Source organism: Rhinolophus sinicus, chromosome 17 (assembly GCF_057876585.1).
Source record: "Rhinolophus sinicus isolate RSI-liver-muscle chromosome 17, RSI-T2T, whole genome shotgun sequence".
NCBI lineage: Eukaryota > Metazoa > Chordata > Mammalia > Chiroptera > Rhinolophidae > Rhinolophus > Rhinolophus sinicus.
Genome location: NC_142517.1, coordinates 55396466 through 55419369, shown reverse-complemented (window position 1 = coordinate 55419369; position 22904 = coordinate 55396466). Strand labels below are relative to the sequence as shown.

Sequence of the window (22904 nt, the reverse complement as noted above, 5' to 3'; positions counted from 1 at the left end):
GAGCAGCCAACTGACCGGCGACCGACTGCCTCAGCCAGGGGGAGCGCAAGGCTCATAATACCAGCCTGGACCAGGGAGCTGTGTCCTACACAACTAGACTGAGAAATAGCGGCTTGAACCGGAGTGGGGGGTGAGGCGGAAGAAGGGGGACAAAAATATCAAACATGGAGGTAGGGGGAGTATAGAGTGAGGACGTGGCTTTATTGCAAATGTCTACATTCCTTCGAGGCAGCATTTTAATGGTGCATCTTTAGATTAAAACTTGATGTACATTTGGTCGAATTTTATCACCAGAACTCAAGGATTGCGTTGGTCTTCATAATGATCCCAACCAGATTCAAGAAGTTACTTTTGCATGTCATTTTGCCACATTATTTCTTATCCCCAGAGTAAAAGGGGGCAATTGGTTGAAAAGTGTTATTTCCAAGCATTCTGTTTGGACTGATTATTTCAACCTGTGTCTATTTGGGACCTAAACATTAATGAGATTGGCACACCCCATTTTAAGTAGGCATTATGTCAGTGTAACAGATGGGCTTTGAAATTCTCAGTTGAGAGATTGTGTACAAATCTCTAATATTGTCAAATGGACAAGGATCTTAACAAGAAATGTCAAAAATGTTTATCAGTTGGAGTCCAGATGCTTTACCTACACATCATTACTCTGCCTCACCACTCTGCAAGTCTCTTTAGACTCTTAACAGCCACCAGAGAAATCACTGTTAAGCCATGTAGACAGGTGATTCCTTGGCAAAATATACCCAGATGACCTGCATTCTCTTCTGCTGTTTCCCATCATTTATAGACTGTTCCTTACCTCCATTTCGTACCTGCAACCTAAATCATTTCTATTGCAACTTTACCACTTGCCATTTTCTTCTCAGAAAGACTGTTATTTCACCTCACCCAAGGAAGAGAATAAAAACCTCATACATAAGATAAGTTGGCTCTCTGAGGGACACTACCTAATCTCTCCAGCATTGTCATTCTCACCTGGCTTTGCCACACTGATTCATCATCTCTTTTCCTTTGAAATTTTTGTCATCTATGTTATATTTCCTTCTTCTATAACTAATTTCATCCAACCTAGACTCTTTGTGAAGGCATGGTCCATCTATTTGTCTGCCTAAGAGATACCGTGGTTCCCCGAAAATAAGACCGGGTCTTATATTAATTTTTGCTCCAAAAGATGCATTAGGGCTTATGTTCAGGGCATGTCATCCTGAAAAATCACGCTAGGGCTTATTTTCCGGTTAGGTCTTGTTTTCAGGGAAGCGCGGTACTTGAACCTAGGCCTGATAATTTATGGTTTTTGCCTGAGTGTAAACACTAACTAAACACATTTGTTAATTACTTTGTGCTAATCTTGCTGCCTCTTGTAGGTTACTTATGGTCCTATTTATGTAATCAGGATTGCTGATTGATGCCTCTAACCTGCCAGCTGAACTGGCTTTGTAGCCATAGAAAAAGCTTTATTTCATTCATTTACTCATCAGGTATTAAATAAAATCTCCACACACTGTTCTAGATGCTGGAGACACAACAGTGAATAAATGGACATGGTCTTTGTCTTTGTGGAGCTTACATTCTGGTGACAGTTTGGAACTGACACCCTCAGTACACACCGTGAGCTGATCACTTGTTCCATCTTATAGTGAATATTCACTTATTGTGGTGCGTTGATCTCATTATCATCACTAAAAACGGTTCCAAATGCTCAACTGTTATTTTTTAATAATAGATTATCCAATTATAGGAGATGAATAGTAAGAAAATAATTGGGCACAAAGAAAAGGTTACAGATTCCCCTTAATTTATATTCAGCACTTCTGGAAGAACAGAGTGAATATATGGAAAAAATCCGTGTGGGCTGGTTTTGATTTGACATATTAGTAAGGCTCTTTACATTGTTAATTATAATGTAATACATTGCTGTTAATTAATCCCACTCATTTGTACTGTTTCTGTACCTTCTAGTAGGAACCAAAGCTTGAGAATCTGACTATGCACATATAGCCAATCACTTTGGTTAACAAGGGTTAACCAAATTAGGCTGGAGTGTCAATGTTGCTACTCTTATTCAATTGTGTAGTATAATTAATATGGCCATATAATGTATTGTCCAAACTAGGCCAGCTTTTTTGGGGTGAAAGGGGACACAGAAATACAAGGGATCTAATCCCACCTGATTCTTGGTATTTTGAAATAGCAAATTACCAGGCACCCATCTATTTCCCTCTTTACAAATTCATCATCAAGCAAGTTCATCATAATTAGTTCAAATGATTTCTTATTGACACTTTCATAAAGTGATTTGGCTCTTATATCCTCTCTTACTTTGGTGATGGTGGTGAGGGAGCAGACAATTATCTTGTTTTTAAAAGAGGGATGAACATAAAGGCTTCCAGCCTCCAATTTTTAAAACCTACAGGCTAGCTAATTGTCCCACCTCTTCTGTGCTCCCATTCTACCTGTGATGATCTTTACTTATACCTCACCCTATTTAAAAATATCATTTATGTTTCTATCACCTTTAATAAGCTTTATGCTTCTGTAGGGAAGAGATCATGTTTTATTCATACCTTAACCTTTCTGTGCTTCTGGTTGCTCATCTTTAAAATACAGATAATAGTAGTACTAACCTCATAGAATTTTATGAAAATAAAATTAATTAAAACATTTGGAATCCTTATAATAGTGCCTGGTACATAGTAAGCTCTTAGAAGTGTCAGCTCAGTATTATTCTCATCATTATTAGCTATCGTAGTACCTGTAGTGAATGTCATATACACAAAAACATGTATACTAAATATTATTAATTGATTAAGTATTGTTGTTTCCTACATTCAAGACATTCTATATACCACAAAGATGAATCAGGAACCCATATTTTAGTAAGGATGGGGAACAGGAATGAGATATGCACAAAAATAATTATAATACAAAATATAAAAGTAATAGGTGATATAAGGGAGGTAAAGATATAGCAGTATTGCTGTTTTTAATAGAGAACATTTTCAGATTGAAAAGATCAGGGAAGATTACAGAAGTGAGATGGAATTTTAGTTGAATTGAGAAAAATACAAGATTTGGATATGTAGACATTTGTGTTAGCAGTGTCAGGAGGTGAAGATATTCCAAGGATGACTATGTAAGTAAAGGTATGGAAAAGGAAAATCTGGAGATTTGTTTAGAATATGGCAAATGTTGTCTAAGAGTTAAGCTTGGAGAAGACTTGAAAGGTAGTTTGGATCCAGATAATGGAAAGGTCTTAAATGTCAGACCACAGATTTTGTATTACATTTGATTTATTTTCTATTTAATAAATCATTTGGGATGTTAAAATTATGAATAAAATAATAAATATTCATGAACTAGGAGACTCTCCCTGTGCTTGTTCACTGTAGATAAAATGGGAGGTGCTGACATAAGAAATCATCCTGGAGCAGATGGCTTGCCTCTGCCTGTGAGGCAGGACCCTTAGGTTCTGAGCCGGTTTTGTTCCACTATGTGACTCTTATCAAGTCAAGTATCCTCCCTGCCTCTTATCTGTAAAATAATAAATATTAAGGGTATGTATATAGATGGACTCTAAAGGTATCTCCTTTTCTAAAACTTTTCAGAGGGAAAGAACATGTAATATGGTGCAGTGTTAGGAGCAAAAGTTATTTATTCCGATGCAATAGACTATTGTTCTTAAGGAACAACTCTCAACTTTAGCCTATTTCCTAAACCTATAAAATTCTAAAGAAATCCTGAGTTTTGTGGGTTTTCTTCCAAATATTTACTTGGGCCATGCAATTGCAGAGCCTAAAGGTTGTGTCCTGTGTAATCCCACATGCCACTGTTTTAATTCCTCAGTGCTGCGTGGAGGCAGGCTTTGCTTAACCAAGCAGTTCATCAACAGGAGTCCTCTGCTAATAAATGTCCAAGTCTGGCTGAATCGTCATGATTAATATTTGTAATCAAGGCCTTCAGGCATCAGAAAATCCCAGGATGCCTTCTGAATCACCAGAAGATTGAATTATAGTCAGCCTGAGGTTTCTTGTTCAGAGTACCTTTTATTGTATTTCAATGTTTTGAACATTGGGATTAGAAATCTACTGTGGAGGGATCTTTGTGTAACCTGGGGTGTGTGATTAATCTGCATGCCTCTCTCCTAGCCATTCCAGATAACAGAGTTTTCTAGAGTTGTTTTTATGCCTGAGAATAAGACTTTTATTTTCAATAGATAATATTCTCTCAAGTGGATTTGGATTACTGAAAGAAAAAAGGTAGTAGATACACATTTTTTTTCCATATTACACATTTTGCAGATAAGTTACACATAGTGTGGGTTTTAAAAATACTTTGATATGAAAGTCGTATTGCAAGGGATTTTTGGCTTTGCACCCTTCCCTAGAGCCTTTTACACGAAAAACCCTCTTCTTCTGAACCTTCATAAAAATGCTTATGTATACAGTTTTAAAGTACTTATTCTCAATAAGGTGCCTTCCCGCATTTCGGGACTCTACTTCTTGGTTTATTGTAGGAAAGAAGCTATAAAGAACCTCAAAGTGTCCTCAGAGGTTTTGGTTGGAAAACTTTCCAAGCCTTGGAGCCTGTTCATGGAAGTTTTAGGGTAGAAGCTAAAGGGATGTCTGGGACACAAGAAAACTCAAGTCTGAGTAGCAAAAGAAGTGGGAGAATATTAACCTTTGGTAGCTCCAGGACTACTCCCACCCATATCTGAAAACCCAAAACAGAACAAACACAAGAATGCAAAGAGAAATATAAAGACATTGGGGGAAGTGAGTGGCTAAGGGAAAAGCATACATCTGAAAAGTTACTGCAGCAGCTAGGAAGAGAAACCCAAATTAAATTAAATAGGACTCTTAAATCCCCTCGTTTTCCTTGTCTTCTGCTTTCTGAATCAAACGGTACCCAGGTCAGGGACCGTAGTCTCCTCTAAGATTTCTGTAATACATTCTGGAAAATTATATGGGATTAATGCACAATCCCAATCCAATCCATTTTCCAGTTTGCGAAGGAAATCCAGTCCGGAGTTTATTTTTAGCAGCGCTTCCCTGTCACCGAAGGCTACGGCTCTTCAGCGGGGATAACTGAGGACCGTATTGGGGAAAGAAGGAAAGGGTGGGGGGGAGCGAGGGATAGGGAGGCGGTGAAAAGGGGCGGGGGGAGCGCTTTGCGCATGCGTGCCGGCGCCCATGCAAATCTGTACATCCAGAGAGCAAAGTGGGATGATCTGTCACTACACCTGCAGCACCACGCTCCGAGGACAGCTCCTGCTTGCAGCTTCCGGACTCAGGTAAAAAAAAAAAAAGAAAAAAAATCTGAGCGGGCACTGTGCATGCATTTCAATGCCAGATGTGCGTCGTAATCCATTCCCTGTAGAGGCAACCTACTGCTGCTGCAGCTAAGTGTCCTTTGGTGGCTGATTGCAGCTTCAGGGTTTAAGAAATCCCATCTTTCAGGAAGCCTGAGGGGAAGGAAGGAAGTACGGGCGAAATCATCAGATTGGCTTCCCAGATTTGGGAATCTGAAGCGGGCCCACATCTTCCGGCCAACTTCCATTGAACTTCCCAGCACTCGAAAGGGACCGAAATGGAGAGCAAAGGTATGTGGCTACCCCCTTCGGGGGACTTCCCATTGCATGTGCGTGTGGCCAAGGCAGTCCTCAGCTAGGGGACTGCAGTGTTTGGGGAGCGAGCATCATACTAGGTCGATAGGAGGAGATGCTATGTCCGTTGCAGCACCGGGGAAGTGTGGCAGGAAGGCGACTTCTTTTTAACTCCCACAGCTTAGAAGACAGTGTTTAATACTCCATCAGTTGCGTAGTGAAGTGTGATGAGTTGTTTTTATTTTTCCTTTTGGGGTGGGGAGGAGAGTCTTTAGATGGTGGGGGAAGAGAGATGTGTGGGTAAGGCAATTTCTTTTCTGTAGAATGGATGAGCTCAAATAAATATATTTCATTTGCTTTGCGATTGCTGACAGGCACGTTTCTATCTGCTATCCAACAATGCATTGCTATAAAAAATGTTTGGGTTTCTCCACCCCCACCCCATGAAGATGGTATTTCTGGGTGTGTATGACCACATCCTACTGCATTTTCAATATATATCAGCAGAGAAATTGGGTCTATTTGAAACAGTGTGCGTTAGAACTGACCTCTAAGAAGAACAGTGTATCGGAGTACTGCTCGGCTCTCAAGCATGATGCATTTACTAGTTCTGGACGTGTATATATTAATATTCTCCTCCTAAGCAATTCTGTATAATGTACATAGACTAACTGGCAAATGAATTGTAAAAATGAACTTCTGATGGCATAGTTAACACAAACAAAATGGCTATTAAAATTGTAGCATTGGATATCTTTTGGGTTTAATAACTCCATCTATGCAGGTCTCTTCTTCCTCCTCCTCTTCCTCTTTCTTAAATGCCCCCCAGGTTGCAAGAGCCTTGAGTGATGTGGTCATATAGCCAGTAGGAATATTGGATGTATTTAATTCTGGTGAAATCAGAAGAAATGATGTCAACTTTTATGAAACTATATTCATTACCCAGAACTCGGAGAAGCTATATTTGAAACAAGGTTTTATTTTTAAACCAGAAATGTCAGTCATTGTGGTAATGTTCTCAGGATCAAGGAGTGGTGGTGGGTTACCTATTTTGGGCTGATTAATAAAATGGAATATTGAATGATAACAGGCATATATTCAATAAGATATTTTAAGTATTTAATTAGTAAAGTATTTGAACCTAGGCAAGCGTTTTGAGTACGAAAAGAACTGAATCGACATGGATTCAGACTAGCTGACAATTTTCAGTTTAAATAAATTACTCTTATGATTCCCTGATGGGCATTTTTATAACTAACAATGATGTACATATCTGAGAAAATACATGTCTATAAATATACGAAGCAATATCTATTAACTCTATTGTAGAATCCATTTTAAAATGAGATGCCAATCTTAGCTTATAGAGGTCTGTGATATTCTAGTTGATTAAGTATTTCTGGAACATAAAATTAATGACTGACAGAGAGAGTATCATTTTCCTATAAAACAAGTTTTGTTTTTTTTGTGTGCTTAGATGACACCTGCTATTTGTTTTTTTGGCAAGGATTCTTGTAACAGTTTTGCCTCCAATTTATGCACTAATTTCTGGTCCATCTTAAAGAGGATGTATCTCTTAGCAATATATTTTTATTTCCATCCATCACCCATAAAATATACCACATGTCACTCAAAGTTCCAGGTGGTTTATATCTCAGATTGATAGAAGTAGAGTTCTAGCCATTCTGACAGTCTTGGGAGTTTTGAAAGCAGAACGAATCTGAGAAATACATTTGAGAAGAATCGGGCCAGAACTTCTATGCCTATCTAGATAACAGTGATACAGGCATGAATCACAGCACTGACCAAAACACAATGAAGAATTTTGCCCCAAGTCAGTATTGTGGTCGTTTTGCAGATGTACCATAATTGCCTCAGGCAAAAGACACATGAAAGCCCTTATGCTTGTTAGTTCTTGGACTTCCTTTACAAAGCTGAATTAGCCCGGTAGTGATTACATTAAGAATAGCTAAATTTTTAAACATTGGTCTCATTTTCTAAGTTGATGCAAATGACACAACTAAAAGTTGTAGCTAACCTGAAATTTTTATTATAGAAGGAAAAATGAGTGTATCGAGAGGAGTGTATCTGTACCCTACTGAAATTAGTGCATCTTTCATACTTTATGCTGTCATGTACAAACTTGTTTCCCCAACCGATTCAAATCTATTTTTAGGAAGACAGTCTCAAATGTAAGTACATATAACTATTTTTTTCTACTGGAAACTCTTTTAATATAGATTCAAAGAGTACTATGGCATGATTCAGTTGAGGGTTCAAGAGGTTCTCTATCCTAGAAAAAAAAATCTAATGGCCCAATTAATCTTGAATCCTATTGCCAGCATTTAACAACGCTCACATTACCTCCAGCATTTGAAAATCTTTCTTAACACACTTATCCGACTTTCTCCAGCAAGTTGAACTTCAGTTATTTACAAATAAGATTAATTTTCGTTTGCTTCATTACTTATTGCTTTGCCTCACTTGCTGTCATCCAGGGTAAAGAAGAGGAAAATAAATCAACTGACCTAGCCATAATTCCCGATCTAAATTCTGTGATCTTTGTGCCCCAGGGTGATTAATATTGCCTCGAAGGTTTGGGTTGGTGCACAGTCTGAACAGCTTTGACAGAATCTGTGCCTTGCAGTGGTTCACCGGCTTTGCTGCACGTTGGATTCGTCTGGCATACTTTTTGAACATCTTCATGCCTGGTTGTGCCCCATACCAATTTCAGCAGAATGTTGGGGTAGAAGAGAGAGAAAGTTTTTAAAGATCCCAGAAGCAGCAATGTTTGGGAGCCACTGATGTATGCTCTTGATAATCAAAATGTAGTTTAAAAACTAGCTTTTTAGAACTGCAGTATCTTGATCTTTGGCCTATTGAATCAGTATCTGATTTTTAACAAATCCCCAGGTAATTTTTATGCATATTAACATTTGAGAAGCATTGATTTAGAGTGAGAAAACAGGCTTGTTCTATCTATCTATCTATCTATCTATCTATCTATCTATCTATCTATCTATCTATCTATCTATCTATCCATCCATCCATCCCCCCCCACCCTCTTCCTCTTTATTTCTCCCTCCTGCCTACTATATCACATCTTTCTTTGTCTAACTAGGTTCTCAACATCAGGCTGGCATATTAGAAACACTTGTGGAGCTTTTAAAGCATAAATATGCTTAGGCCACATCTATAGACATTCTGGTTTAATTGGTTTTGGAGTGTGACCTGGGCATAGGTATTTTTTGAAAGCTCCCCAGTTGGTGCTAATGGGTAACTAGAGTTAACCACGGGTCTAGGCTCTTGCTACTTAACGTGTGGTCCACAGACCACATTAACAGCTGCATTAAAGCAGCGTTAACATCATTTGGGAACTTGTTAGAAATGCAGACTCTTAAGGCCCTGTCCTGGACTTGCTGAGTCAAATTTGCAGTTCAACAAGATCTTCTGGTTATTTATACACATAACAAAGTTTAAGAAACATTGGTATAGAACTTAGGGAACTGATTGTATGTGAGAATGACATCACTTGAGACACTTCAGGAGAGATTTGATATAATCCCACTAATCTATACGGAAGCTCCTGGATATGTAATCATGTTATAGGTCTTCTAGTTGCTTTAGGACAGAATAGAAATGAACGCAAAATAAATTGCTTGCCTCATGATTAGATCAGAGAACAGACTCACTTTAAAATATCCTTTCTGCTCTGCTATAAGCCATTTACTTTTAACTCCTGATTATGTTTAAATGCTTATTTTCTCAGTAGATTTTGAGCTCCTGACAATGTCCTGATATTTAGCAATAATAGTATGATATTAGACTTCTTAATCAAGGTACATTTTAACAGAGCGAATATAGTTTTGCCCTTTTCCCATTGCTATCTGTCTCTGTTCAATTCTTTTGAGATTCATTTGATGTGGCCCTTGCTCTATAAAACCTTCCCTGACCTTCCAATAGCTAATTAATATTTTATTGACATACTTTATATGATCTAAGTACTTGTTTGTCTCTTGCATATTGTATTTTTTTTACAATTAGCATTGTAGTTTTTGTGCTTTTTATTTAAACAAATGTCTATTTGAGCACCTGCTGTGCTCCCAATGTGCTTAGCTCCGAGAATATAAAAGAAAACTAAGATGCAATCTCTCATCTTAGAAATCGCATATCTTCAGTAATAGATTAACCTTCTTGTGTGCATAAGATTCCTGCAGCTACCCAGGTGCCTGCCTCAGAGAACACATTTTCATTGATCTATGTGAATGAATACTCTAGGGGTGCAGATTATGTATGTTGAATTGAATAACATAGCCTTAATTACTTTATCGTGTCATGTTTTTGCATCCAGGAGACTGTAAATTGGGAGAGGCAAAATAATTTGTCAACCAGGAGGGCTACAGAAACATCAGTTTGATTCCAGAACAAGGAGACAATAACCTGACCTGTTTTCTCTATAGAGAACTGCACATATGTGCCCGATGAAGATTCCACTCTGTTCTGGGTTTCTCACCACCCATGAGAGTCGAGCCAGGGCAATGAGCTAATGTATTTAAGGCATAAAACAGTCATTTCTCTGAAATCAGAATGGTTCACCCTGTAGGAGAGAAAGGAAATTTCTATATAGTAACTCGTCTAGTGAAGTGGAAAGTGATTTCAAGAAAAGCTACTTTATAGTTAAAAATGAGAACTAAAACACTGAGGCCATTGTGATGGGATAAGTAAAATACAATGCAGTAAAAATATAACGTAATAGAACAGGCATTGGACATAAGAGATCCTTGTTCTTATCCCAGCTCGAACGGCGTTAACACCATTAGACAAATTACTTTCCTTCTCTGAGGAAGGAAACTCTTTTAACATAGATTTGGATATGATTTTCTATCTCCCAACCCTTAAATATTTCCTTAAATATTACAGGACATTCCTTTTATTTAATTCAATATCATTACTGAGTTGCCACATTGTTTCAGGCACATTGTTAAGTGTAGGGGCTAGAGATATAAATAGTGCATTGGTTGCCCTCAGGGAGCTTACAGTCTAGGGATGCATGATCAGACTCAAGAGCTGTGGATTTCTAACACTGCATGCGTTTTCTCCATTTATCTTTCAGAGTCCTAGTAGGTTCCCCAAGAGGCTAGAATATAAAATCATGTAGGACTTAATGACCACCACAGAGGCACTTAACATTCCACAGCAATAATGCCTGTCTTTTGTTTCCCTTTTGGATTCTTTAAACAAAATTGTTGTGTGGGAGGACATTTGAACTGAAGCTAAGTAGCTACTCTAAAAGCTGTTCCAACTGACTAGCTACCTGCCTAGTAACCTGTTCTCCGAGTCAGGTGGCCATTATGAGGCTTGTTAGCATTAATAATGAGTCTGGAGGGGACCCTCTAGTTATCTCCCGTCATTCTCTTATCCCTGTCCTTTTATGCCTTTAAGCTTCTGACATACGGACTCTTCTGGGCATGGTGTGTTGTGCCGAAGTGATCACTAGTGGTATATTGGATTTGTTAATATTTGGTTTCCTGATTTGTCACATATAAACAGCCATAAATAACTTTCGTGAGACACTTTGTATTTTTTCAAAGGGCTTTTAATATATGTTATCTCCCTTAAAATTCTGTGATTAGACATTTTAACTTCATTTTATAGCTAATAAAACAGGCTCAGAAAGCCTAAGTGACTTCGGCAACTCATCTTATCTTTGTTTTTCTGTAAAATAAGAATTATTATCCTCTCCTCAAGCCTCGTACTATGATATCACGATTATGAAATTAAACTCATACCAATAAAGCATTTTGAATTCTTTAGAATCACAGCCTTTCATCATTATTAGCTGTGTTTGTCTTTTCACTAGACTGTGAGATCCTGGAGGAGAGAATTTGGTCCTCTGCCATCTTTGTAGTTTTAGCAGCAAGCGTACTGCGTAGACACTCAACAAATCATCTCCATTGACTTCCATAAAGGCTTGAATTTACCAAAAGGGGTCTCTTTTGAGCTTATTTTATATTTTAGAGAGTAACTGCTGGAATACCTGTATTTGTCTCTATGTTGCAAGCTTTAGTTTCAAGGCAGTTATATAACATCTTGGGGGTTTGGGGATGGAGGTACATTGGGTCAAGCATTATACCTTGGATGGGTTTAAAATATAGACTGTGTCAAATCTGTCCACCAACAGTGATTCTCAATCAGGGGTGCATGTCAGAATCACTGGGCACCCTGTGGTACATGGGACTCGGATGTTTAAGAAGCACCTCAGGTGATTAGGATGTAGTCTCAATGATGAGTCAATAGACCAGCTCCAGGGTGGTTACTATGAAACCGTGACATGTGCCCATGTCCCAAATCAGGGACACCAAGGAACTCGAAGTGCCTGTGCCTTGTTTTTTTTTTTTTTTTTTTTTTTATTATCTTCTTTAGTGTTAAGAAAGTACACATATAGAAGAGAGACCTAATTACGGTGCTACAGGCTTGGGATAGAAAATAGACATGTAAAATAGATGGGGAGTGTCTGAGGCTAAGATGACACATTGTTTCCCCAACGTTTTCATCCTCATCTCCTTATTAGCATCCTTGCATGCAGAGCATGGTGGGATTTTTTCCAGGATCTATGTCTATAGTTCTAAATTTAGTTTGCTCCTCTCTCCAGTTACTTTTTGAAGCAGTTTCTGTCTCCTTGTCTTTGGGAATGTGGAACTCCCACCCAGGCAGACCATGCTATTTTGGGGCTGCGATGCAACTGATGGTACCGTGGCAGAAGTCCCAAAGGACACCTGTTGCCTCTCTACAGACCTTTTCTTTTTTCTTTAGCACACACTCCATCTTTTTACCTGAAACAAACCCTTCCACCAGCGATTCAGAGAGGACAGATAATTGAAAGTGGGGCTTTAAACTCTGTGAAAGAAGTAAAGGAAAGCTGCTATTCTGCGGTTAGCTTTTTGTTTCTCTCTTTTTGTGGACTGGCCATCGGCCAGAGAAGCAGCCCAAAGGGACTAAACTGCAGAAAAAATATCCAGAAGCTCTTAGAGGCCATTCAGAAGATGACGAAACACATCAAAGATTCCCCTAACGAGCAGGCAGGAGGAAGCAACAATGACAACCTGCCAATTATCCCTCTGTTCCTATCCCATTCTTTCCTATACTTGTTACCCATGTGAAACAGTGAGCTTTTTCTCAGATCCTCAAATACTGCTAACATCAAACAGGTCAAGCAAAACCTTAGCACGAGGCAAATTGGGAAATTGCTTTTCAGCTTTTTGGAAACTGAAAATCTAGATATGTTTCTGACTTCAAGAAACAATGTCAGGATGGTTTTGCCCTTAGTCTCATTCACATATGAAATTGGGCTTAGAGACTCTACAGATAAGAGAAGTACACAAGATTTACTGCATGTTCATCCTGATTGTCATATCTGGAGAGTTTAAAATTAGACTCTTTAAGCAGTTTTCTCCAAAGGTTCTTCTTTCATTTCAAAATATTTTCGACATTTCCAGCGTGATTTAAAATTGAATTTGGTTCACTTCTTTCTCTCTTCTGGAATGTAAAGGAGAAATATTTGCTATGTGTCAAGAGAAAGGTTGCCATGTAAATGTCACTTTATTTGCAAGCCTACACATAATTTAAAATGAGGTGATACGGGTACTTTTTACTTACGGACCTTGCATCAACATCAGTATAAAAAGCCAACTGATAATGCAAATATAGCAAAACCCTCAAGAATACTGAGGTGAGGGAGACAACCAAAGCAATTTTAAAACACAGTGATTGACTGATTTCACAAGCAGCATTTATTGAGTATCTACTATGTGTTAGATGCTCTAAGGCCGAGCTTTGCAAACTGGGGTTCTACATACTGGTGGCATTATGAGATTGTATACTTGGGGGATCCACTGAGGCATAGAAAACATGGTGCCTGTGCTGATAAAATAAAACTAATATTAGACTAATATTTCCATAAGCTAGAAAACCTGGGTTCAGGCAGCCCCTCTAATCAAGTGTGGAACCTGGGGAAAAATCTCTTTCTTCTTCTCTCTGGAACTTAGTGTCCTAACCTTTTCCAAAAAAAAAAACAACAAAAAAAAACACAACTCTATTTGCCTATTGATTTCTACTTTTTTGTTACAAAGAAACTGCCTTTTCAGCTCATTTGTATTCTTCCTTTACTTGATCCGCTTTAGACTTGACATCTCCAGAAAATAAAACAGGGGGGTCATAATCATCACATTAATTTTTAAGAACCCAGTCAGTGTAGGGGTTTGAACTAGCTTTTTAATGCTATGAGTCGTGTGAGTGAAGTTGTTGGGTCTGTAACTGGTTTGAGCAATTGAACTGGGTTGAACAGTTAATTTGGTTCCAAGTCAGAAAACACTAAGACTGGGGGGAAATTGCTACTTGGCTGAACTTTGGAGATTGCATGACTGTGAACACAGTAGAAGCCCAAGTATATCTGAACTGATGGCTGGCTCCAGTGGCCTTGTGGAGAAGACCCTGACTTGAGAGTCTAGAGATTTGGATTTGAATCCTGATTCCTGCTCCAAATCACTGTGTGAGTTTGAGCTGGTCAATTCTTTTCTCTGTCCTTGTTTCTTCACTTGGGAAACAAGGGTGATTAGAAGCAACATGTTTTTCACCTCTAGGATGGCAAGAACCGGCATTTGTGAGGTTTTTATATAAGGACAGTGGATATGTTCTGTGTAATGATTTATGGTTGGAGCCTTTGTATCTCCTATTTCTTTGGCTAACTCAGTGGCATGTTTGCTTAGCAGATTGTTCATCATGATTTTGTAACTTTTTTTACCCTCACATGTGTCTTCTTTACAATTAAGATTAGTTTATTTATACATCACTTATATGTGAAGTTGATTTTCTTCTCTCTCCCAACCCTCAGTAACATATCTCCCCTAAAAACAGACAAGACAGACAGAATAATGTCAAGAGTCCAAATGCTGAGTGCTTTACTGACATTATAGAAAGGAGCTTTGATTTTCTTTTAGTTCTCAATCCTTAGCAATACATTATTCAAAAATAGTTGCCCTCAGTACTTCATTGTCTTCAAACAATTTAAAAACCAATAATCATCTTTTCTGATGTTTGATTGGCTACTGATCATTTAGAAAGAAGAAGCATTTTTTTCTTATTTTTTTTGGCTTCCAAATGAAAGTTTTCCAAAATCCAAAGCTTTCATGGTTAATAAGCTGAATTTCTTGATTGTGCAAATAATAAAATTTAGTGATGGGGTGAACTATTTAACAGCCTTTAACATGTTTATGAACATGAGTTATAATCACAAATATGATGATAATTATATTGTGATATGGTGGTAATTATAAAAAAGTGATGGATATATGTATTGATTACAATAATGTGAAATTTGTATGTCCATGGACAAAAAGTAGATGGTAATATGCAAAAAGTGGCAATATTTGGATAATGATGATTGGATTATGAGTGGATTGTTTTTCTTTTTCAAATCTTTTATCAATATTTTATTAGAGTTTTTAAATAAAGCATAGTACAATAGGTATAAGGTTCAGTTATAAACTTTTAAACAAATCCACTTAACTGAACTCAAGCAAATCTCTCATGCTTCGTGGTTTCATGCTTTATTCATGTGAAACATTGAAAGGACATTTGAGGAGATAACTGAGTTTTTTGAAATAATGCTTATGTAGCATTTACTGTATACCAAACAATGTGTTTTACATATATTGACTCATTTAATCCTTATAGCGATCCACTGAGGCAGGCACTGTTGTTATCCCTATTTTAGGGAGCAGAAAACGCAGGTAGAGAGACATTAAGTAATTTGCTCAGATCACACAGCTAGTAAATGGCAGGTCGGCACCAGAATCTTTGAGCTTAGCCACTAGTGAACATCTAAGGTATACTGTTTCCAAACCTGACAAGTCAGTTAACCTTCCTTAGTTACTGAAAAATGAATCCAGCTATGTACATATACTTAAAATTTAATGTACATTTTATTATCCTTTGGGATGCTTGATCTCTACAGGCTCAGTCTCCCCCAAACCCTGGCCCAGTGAGAGCCAGCTATCAGGTGGGTTCCCGCCAGCTATCAGGTGGGTTTGAGAAAGATCCCATGGCTCGCCTGTGCCTTAGGTTGGCTTCCAACCCCAGGGGCTTAAGGAAAGTAAGCATGAAGTTGCGATTTCCTTTTCTCACCTCACCTTGAATAGCTGTCAGTCCTATCTGGGAAGCTTAGTTGTATGGTAGAAAGATTACAAAACTTGAAATCACATAAACAACTAGAAACTTGATAATACTTAGGACTTGGGTAAGCAGTATCTATGTGTCTTTGCATCCTCATTTGTACAATTGTGCTTTTAAGATTAATGGGACAAGTAAAGAGAATATACCGGGAGTGCCAAAAAAATGTGTACAACACTTTGGTCAACGTTGCTCAAGCAGTAGTTCGCCGTAAACATAAGTGTCTGGATGCTGATGGTAACCATTTTGAGCACCTCTTATAATTGCAGAAGTCAAATGAGACTTTTATTCATCTTTTGTTATTGGTCTATATTGAGTATTACAATTTTAATACATCTTTCCTTTCTTAAAATGTATATATATATTTTTGGCACCCTCTGTATATAAAGAACCAAACATAAAATCAGTACTTGATAATAACACCTGCTGCTTTGGTGGTTGTTATCTGACCCTTAGGCTTACTACTTCCTCATTCCTACGTAGGGGTGGATTCTTGCCTTTGACTCCTTACCACGATGTTAGCCCCTTTGCATAGAACTAGATGCACCCTTGGTATCCTTTGCACCACCACATGCGACAATCCGATGCATGGCGACATTCCTACCTGATGCTGGAAGCTGCTGTCTTTCTTACTCTTACCACTATATTCCTTCCTGCCCCTATCATTTCCCCTCCTCCCTCCTTTGACACTAGCGGAGATTCATCTAGAACTGATTCCATTTCTTCATACTTTTCTTTGGACTGCTGAGCCTTGCCTGCTCTCATTTGTTGTCTACATCACCTTTCCTAGTACCGGTTCACTCATTTTTCTCTGTTGGAACCACCAGAAAGCCACACAGCTGTGGTATGTGGTTTAAAATGATAGTTTTTAAGACATACTGGTTTGTCATACTATAAGAATTAGAGTAGTGACATCAATTGATTAATCCGCTGATCTTTCTGATTTGTTCTCTACGAATTTGTTCCCATTGTCTGGCCTAAAATGAAATCCAGTTTCCTGAGTAAAGAAAACTTGTCTGTTGTGATAGGAGTGTTGACATTGTTGATTAGGTCCAGGAGACATTCTATTGCTTATGTCCGAGCAGCGAGGACAACTTTCTGCCTAGTGTGCATCATAATAATCTGTGTGCTTGTTCAAACGCAGAGTTTGGGGTTTCACTCCCATACTTTCTGATTCAGTGGGCCTAGTGGCCCCGAGAGTTTGCATTTCTGGCAAGTTTCCAGGGAGTCCTGATGCTACTAGTGAAGGATGATACTTTGAGAACCATTGGTATAGACAACCTACTCTAAGACTCTCTTGTGCTTGGGTATTGGATCTAGAAATAAATGTGTATCTTGCTGATTATTGAGGAATGTTAGAATAACGGGTCATGGGGTAGCATTCTTGTGAGGGAACGCCACAGTTTAAAAGAGGAAACACTGCCCACAACCATACTAGTTAGTTAATTAATATAAAGATCCATGTTTGGATGTAACCATTTATCTATGTCATGCATATTCCTTTTCATTGGGACTAGACATGGAAAACGACAATTTCTGACCTCATGAAGACCTCACAGACTAGCTTTTGAAGATAGACACAAACAGAAGCCTAGGAAAAGCTGACAGCTGGCAATGCATGTGAAAATTTAGATGAAATTCTACATTTACTTTTGCTATCATATCTTCTGTGTGTGGATTGCTCTGGCTAGGTGTTATAGGCCAGGAATCAATGAACAAGACAAGGCTTATACTCTCTACTATCACCAAATATAAAAATATAATCTGCGGGAATACAGAAAAAGGGAGTTGGCATTTGAACTTGGTCTTGCAGAAAGGATGGGACCGAAATATTGGAAAATAATTCCAGGCTGATGGAATAGTATAAGCAGAGGTAGAGAGTCATTCAATAATATACATGTAGCAACTAGGAAAAAATTAAGCGACTAGTTAATTCATTCATCTAATAAGTATTTGTTATGCTGGACACTGGTATAAGTGCTGAGTATAATAGTGACAAGACAGCAGCCCTGCTCTCATGAAGCAGGTAGTGTTGGGGACAGGATAGAGTGAATGATAAATCATGAAAAAAAGATTGGGGAAAACTGTGGAGGCCTGTTACAAATTATATAAGATAGGTGATATATTAAATAATATAATTGTCTTTTAAAAATTAGATTCCCAGGGCTTTTAAAGCACAATTCTACTTGCAAAGCTTCAATTATTTCCTAGCTTTTCCAGACAACATGGACTGTACAAAGCAAGGATGCCTGTAAGCACCCTGCCGTGGCCAGAGGAAATGCTGCAATCCCGTGTTTCACTATGTGACCTGCCGACCTCTGCTGCTGACACATTTCCCTTGCTTAGTGGAACAGCAAGTTTCATTTCTGTTCATTTTTGGCTCTCCATCCCTCAACATTTTTACGTTAAAACTTATAGGTTGATATTTTAAGGAAAAGGTCCAAAGAATCTTTCTGAAATGTATTAAGTTAAAATGTTGCTTATAAATTATTATCAAGTCTCAGAATTATAATGATAGGGCAAAACTATACAAGTACATTGCATTTTACAATTATGTTATATGAAGTTCTTCAAACACTCCTATCCTTAAGTATATGAAGACTCATGTAAGAAATATGGTTTACTTCAACTTTACCATTATTTCTTCAATGGTATATTTTGACATTCTGGCTGCTTTTCTTTAGAGAAGACAGAAATTTAAAAGAGCAGTTTGTGAATCTAATTCTGGTTTTGATTTTTGTCCTCTTCCTAGCTGAAGATATTGGGCAAGGTTCCTAAACTCCTTAACCCTAGATTTTCTCATTTATTATTATTATGGAAATAATAATAATATCTATTCATAGAGTTCTTTTGAGGATTAAATGAGATAATATATGGAAGCATTTACCATACTACCTGGCATATATTAAGGACTCAATGAAATATAGCTATTATTAAGTATCACAAAACTACCTCATTATAAATCCTCTGGTACAAAATCATAGCCACAGGCTTTTGCTGGTACAAAATCACAGCCACAGGCTTTTGCTGAGTCAGATGGATTGAGATTTGCTTAATTGTTTACGTGAACCCCAAGTATCATACTTCCAGTCTGAGCCTTTAGTTGTAACTCAACATAGAGCTGTAAAATACAGTAACCCTACAAAGACGTTGCTTTGGATCAAAGTCTTAAAACTGTTCTAGGAAGACACTGACAAACTGGACAGCCATAAGCAATGGTTGAAACCCAGAATACCACATTGTACAGAGAAGGTCTCAGCCTGGCTGGTGGAAGATTTATGAACCAGATTTTTAAAAAATGAGGGTCAGCAGATGATTTTCATCAAATAACCATAAGGAGCGGTTAGACAGATGGCAAGGGCAGCCTTATATTTTCTCCGAGCAGCCTCTTTTGATCTTGACTGACCACTGAATCATGACTTAGTAAAGATATGAGGGTGTCGGAGAACACACTGCAGCCTCCTATGCTACTCATTCCTTCAGAAGTGTTGCTGGATCAAAAGAGGTACAAAGACGATTCCTCATGAATAAAATTTGATGATTTCTTCCTCTTCTTTTTCTTTTTTTTTAAATGTTATTTTTATCACATAGAAAGTATATTATCAAAGAGAGCAGTTCATGTTCCCTCCCTCAATATTGTTTCCTCCCCAGAGACAATCACTTTCAACTCTGTTTGATATTTGCCTCTGTATTTTAAATAATATTCTCTTCTTACTGCCTCTCAATTTCTCAGCTCTATTTTTGATGTCCCACTATGGAAATGAAGTTTTTATCTCTCTCTCATCATCACAGTCTTACCACAGGAGGCATCCGTTCCATTCCACCATCTTCCCAGGGCTGTTATATTGCTATTTGGGTTAGATCAGTATTTAGTAGTTACATTATTTTGACTAGGCAAATACTTTTCACGATTACGCCAAGTTGAACTGTGATGACTCTTCGTTTTCTCTTAAGATTTTGTTTGGTCCTGTGGTTGACAGTCGTCTTGTTTTTTGTTTGCTCATTTTCCTACATACTTTCCACTATTTAGCTCTAAGTCTCTGCCAGTGGTCTGAGTCTAATGTCAAGACATTTAGATGGACAGATTTTCAAAATCAATTTCACCTTTCAGTACTCTCTCTCAGAACGTCTGACTACCTTCTACATGCATGCCCTGTGCATTGCTTTGAACCTGGGATCTCCCTTTCCATCACCCTGGAAAATCTCTGCAGGTCTCTGCTCCTATCTCTTGTTTTTTTCTGGATCCTCTCTATTCTTTCATAGTTCACTGCCTTATGTTGGTGGGAAAAAAAAAGGATACATAGTAGTTAATTTTCTGGGGTTTTGCTTATCTTACAGTATCTTCATTCTTTCCTTGTATTTGAATAGGTTGGGTAGGTATAGAGTTCTAGGTTAAAAGAATTTTCCTTCAGAATTTAAATGGCACCACTATAAGGTCTTTTCCCTTCCGGTTTTGTTGTTGTGGTCTGATGTTGCTCTGGTTCCTTACTTTTTGAACATGCTTGACTTTTTGTTTTTGAAAACTTGTACGAGCTATACATTTCCCCAGAATTCTGAAAAGTTATAAAGAGTTGCGTTTTTGTGGTTTTATTTTCACCCATTATGTTGGGTATTTAGTAGGCTTCTTTAATGTGGAAACTCATCTTCTTTCTATCTAGAAAATTTTCCTGGAATTTTTTTCGTGATGATTTTTTATTCTGTTTACTCTCCTTCTCCTTCTCTTCTTCATTGTTATTTGGTTTGAACTTTTTGGAAATCTTGTTACTTAGATATTGATATCCTGAATTTATTTTTTAATGTTTTTATTTTTCATTTGTTTTATGTCCTATTTTGCTTCTCTTTTGCATTTTCCCTACTTTCTAGGTGGTAAGCTCAAATTTACATTCTCGTCTTTCTGTTAGGTTTTGTATTTTTATTTTTGGTATCAGACTTTTGGTTTCCAAGATCCTTATTTGTTGGTTATCTTTGAATGTCTGATTTTATATTATGCTATCTTGTTTCACTGAGGCAATATTTTCTAACATTTTGCTGAGAATATTAATGATATATATTTTTAAATTTTCATATCTTTTAATAAGCTTCTTGTGGATTGTTTCGATTTCTATCTTTCATATTAGAGACTTTCTGCAGATGTTTTTATAGGCAGTTATTTGTTCATATTTAAGAGGGGGTATGGGGATTATAAAGGTTACTGGAAGCTCTTTGTAGATGGCTGGGGTTTGTTAACAGGGATCTTAGTTTTAGGATGATGTTGGTGGGCTTTTCATTGTGGAACTACTGATATCAGTATCCTTGGGTCTTGCCCTTATTATTTACAAGATTCCTCAAAGAAGGCTTTCTCCCCCCCGGATGGTAAAGACCTGGCTGCCAGGGTTCGATGGGTCTCAGCAATCATGGATGTTCTCTTAAGCTCTCAGTTTTCAATGTGGTACTTACTCTACCCCCAGGACAGGGAGCTTCTGTTCTGCCCTCTACAAAGAGGAAATGTCCAGTCTTTTACTAGATGCTCTATGTTTAGGAGAGGGTTTGAGATTAAAATGCCTTCTTGGAAACAAACTTCCCACTAATTTTCCATATTTTATCCCTTTCCCCTTCACACTACTTGTAGACAAATCTGGTACTACCACTGTCTAAACTTTTGAAGAGTCTGCAGTCTAAGTTAGGTTGTGATTGACTTTCCCTGCTGCTGACTTAGAATTCAGCTTTCTCTTGTCTGCTAAAACCTTTATATCTTCACCAGCTGGTTTTCCATTTCTAAAATTCCTTTCCCTTCATCTTTATAGATTTATCAATCACACACACACACACACACACACACACACACACACACACACACACACCTTTATTGTACATTTAATGGTGTTTCAGGTACTAGGAATGAAAGTAAAAGCCTGTGTTCAATCTCCCCATCTTTACTTAGAAGTCTCTTTACTTTCAAAAGCGACTACATAATCTTGCAGAAAGTTTGTCTCAGCTCAGAGGTCCTGATGATAGCATTTTGTGGAATTCGGAGCAGTGCCCTGTCTGGCTTCCTCTGTTTATCCAATATACTTCGGTTATCAGTCATAAGGGTCGTTAAAGTAGTTCTCCCATGACAAAACACCCTGTAAACACCTTAAAAGAGTGACAAGATTAAGAGAACTACAAGGATCATGTACAGACAATTTTTTAAAGTTGCCTTGACACACTAATTCATTCATTTTCCCACTACCCGGCATCCGTTGGACATTTACCCCGAATTAATGCATTGCTGGGCATTGGCACAACACTGAATATTAGACAGTTCCTGATCTTATGAACCTTCCACACTAGCATGGAAGATAGATACCAGTGCTCAAGATGCAATATGCTAAGTGCCATAATGGAGATATTAACAAGTGCTGGAGGCTCTGAGGGGTGGGAGTGATTAAGTCTGCCTTCAAATTCAGGATTGGAAATGAGTCTTGGTTCTCACAATTCAAGCAACAATTTCCCAGTAAAATCCTCTTACAAATTCATAACTGGAAAGTTACTAACTTCCTAGCACTCTAATAGACTCTTTACGGTCAGAAGGGATTTTGGAAGTCATTTTTAGCTTCTTCATTTTACCTGGAAAAACTGAGGCTAAAGGAAAAAAGTAACTCAGTCCTGGTAAAGTCTGAACTGAAAATCAAGTTTCTTGATTCCCACACTGTATTTTTCTATCCACTAAATCATATTGCACCTTACCCTAAAGCCCAGCTATCTATAAAAATCATTAAAATTATTAAGCAGTATGTTTGAGTCTCAGAGCTCTGGAAGTACCAGTTTGGGAAACCCCTGAGGATTTCTTTAAAAAGAATAATTCAAATGAAGGAGTTATGCTTTGGACATAGGTACAGGACTCCAAACTCTTTCATGTAATGTCATAAAGACAAAATGACTTGGAATTCTCATTGCTTCTTTTGAAAGCAAGGCTGCAGGTCTGAAACTGGAAGAACAGGCTTTTTTTTTTTTTTTTTTTCTTTCTTTTTTTTTGCACGGGTTAATATTGATTGAATTTAAACTCACCCAGCAAATTCAAGGCACAGCTTCCCAA

At 37.8% G+C, this 22904-nt stretch overlaps 1 protein-coding gene across 1 annotated transcript in view; it reads left to right on the top strand.

The window, feature by feature from the left end:
• The first annotated feature begins 5174 nt into the window (after positions 1 to 5174).
• Positions 5175 to 22904, top strand: part of FGF12 (fibroblast growth factor 12) — a 520770-nt gene continuing 503040 nt past the window's right edge. The window contains exons 1-2 of the mRNA XM_019723113.3: positions 5175 to 5308; positions 5475 to 5617. Of these exons, the coding sequence (XP_019578672.1) occupies positions 5605 to 5617 (13 nt within the window). The 5' untranslated portion in view covers positions 5175 to 5308; positions 5475 to 5604. The remainder of the gene's footprint in view (positions 5309 to 5474; positions 5618 to 22904) is intronic.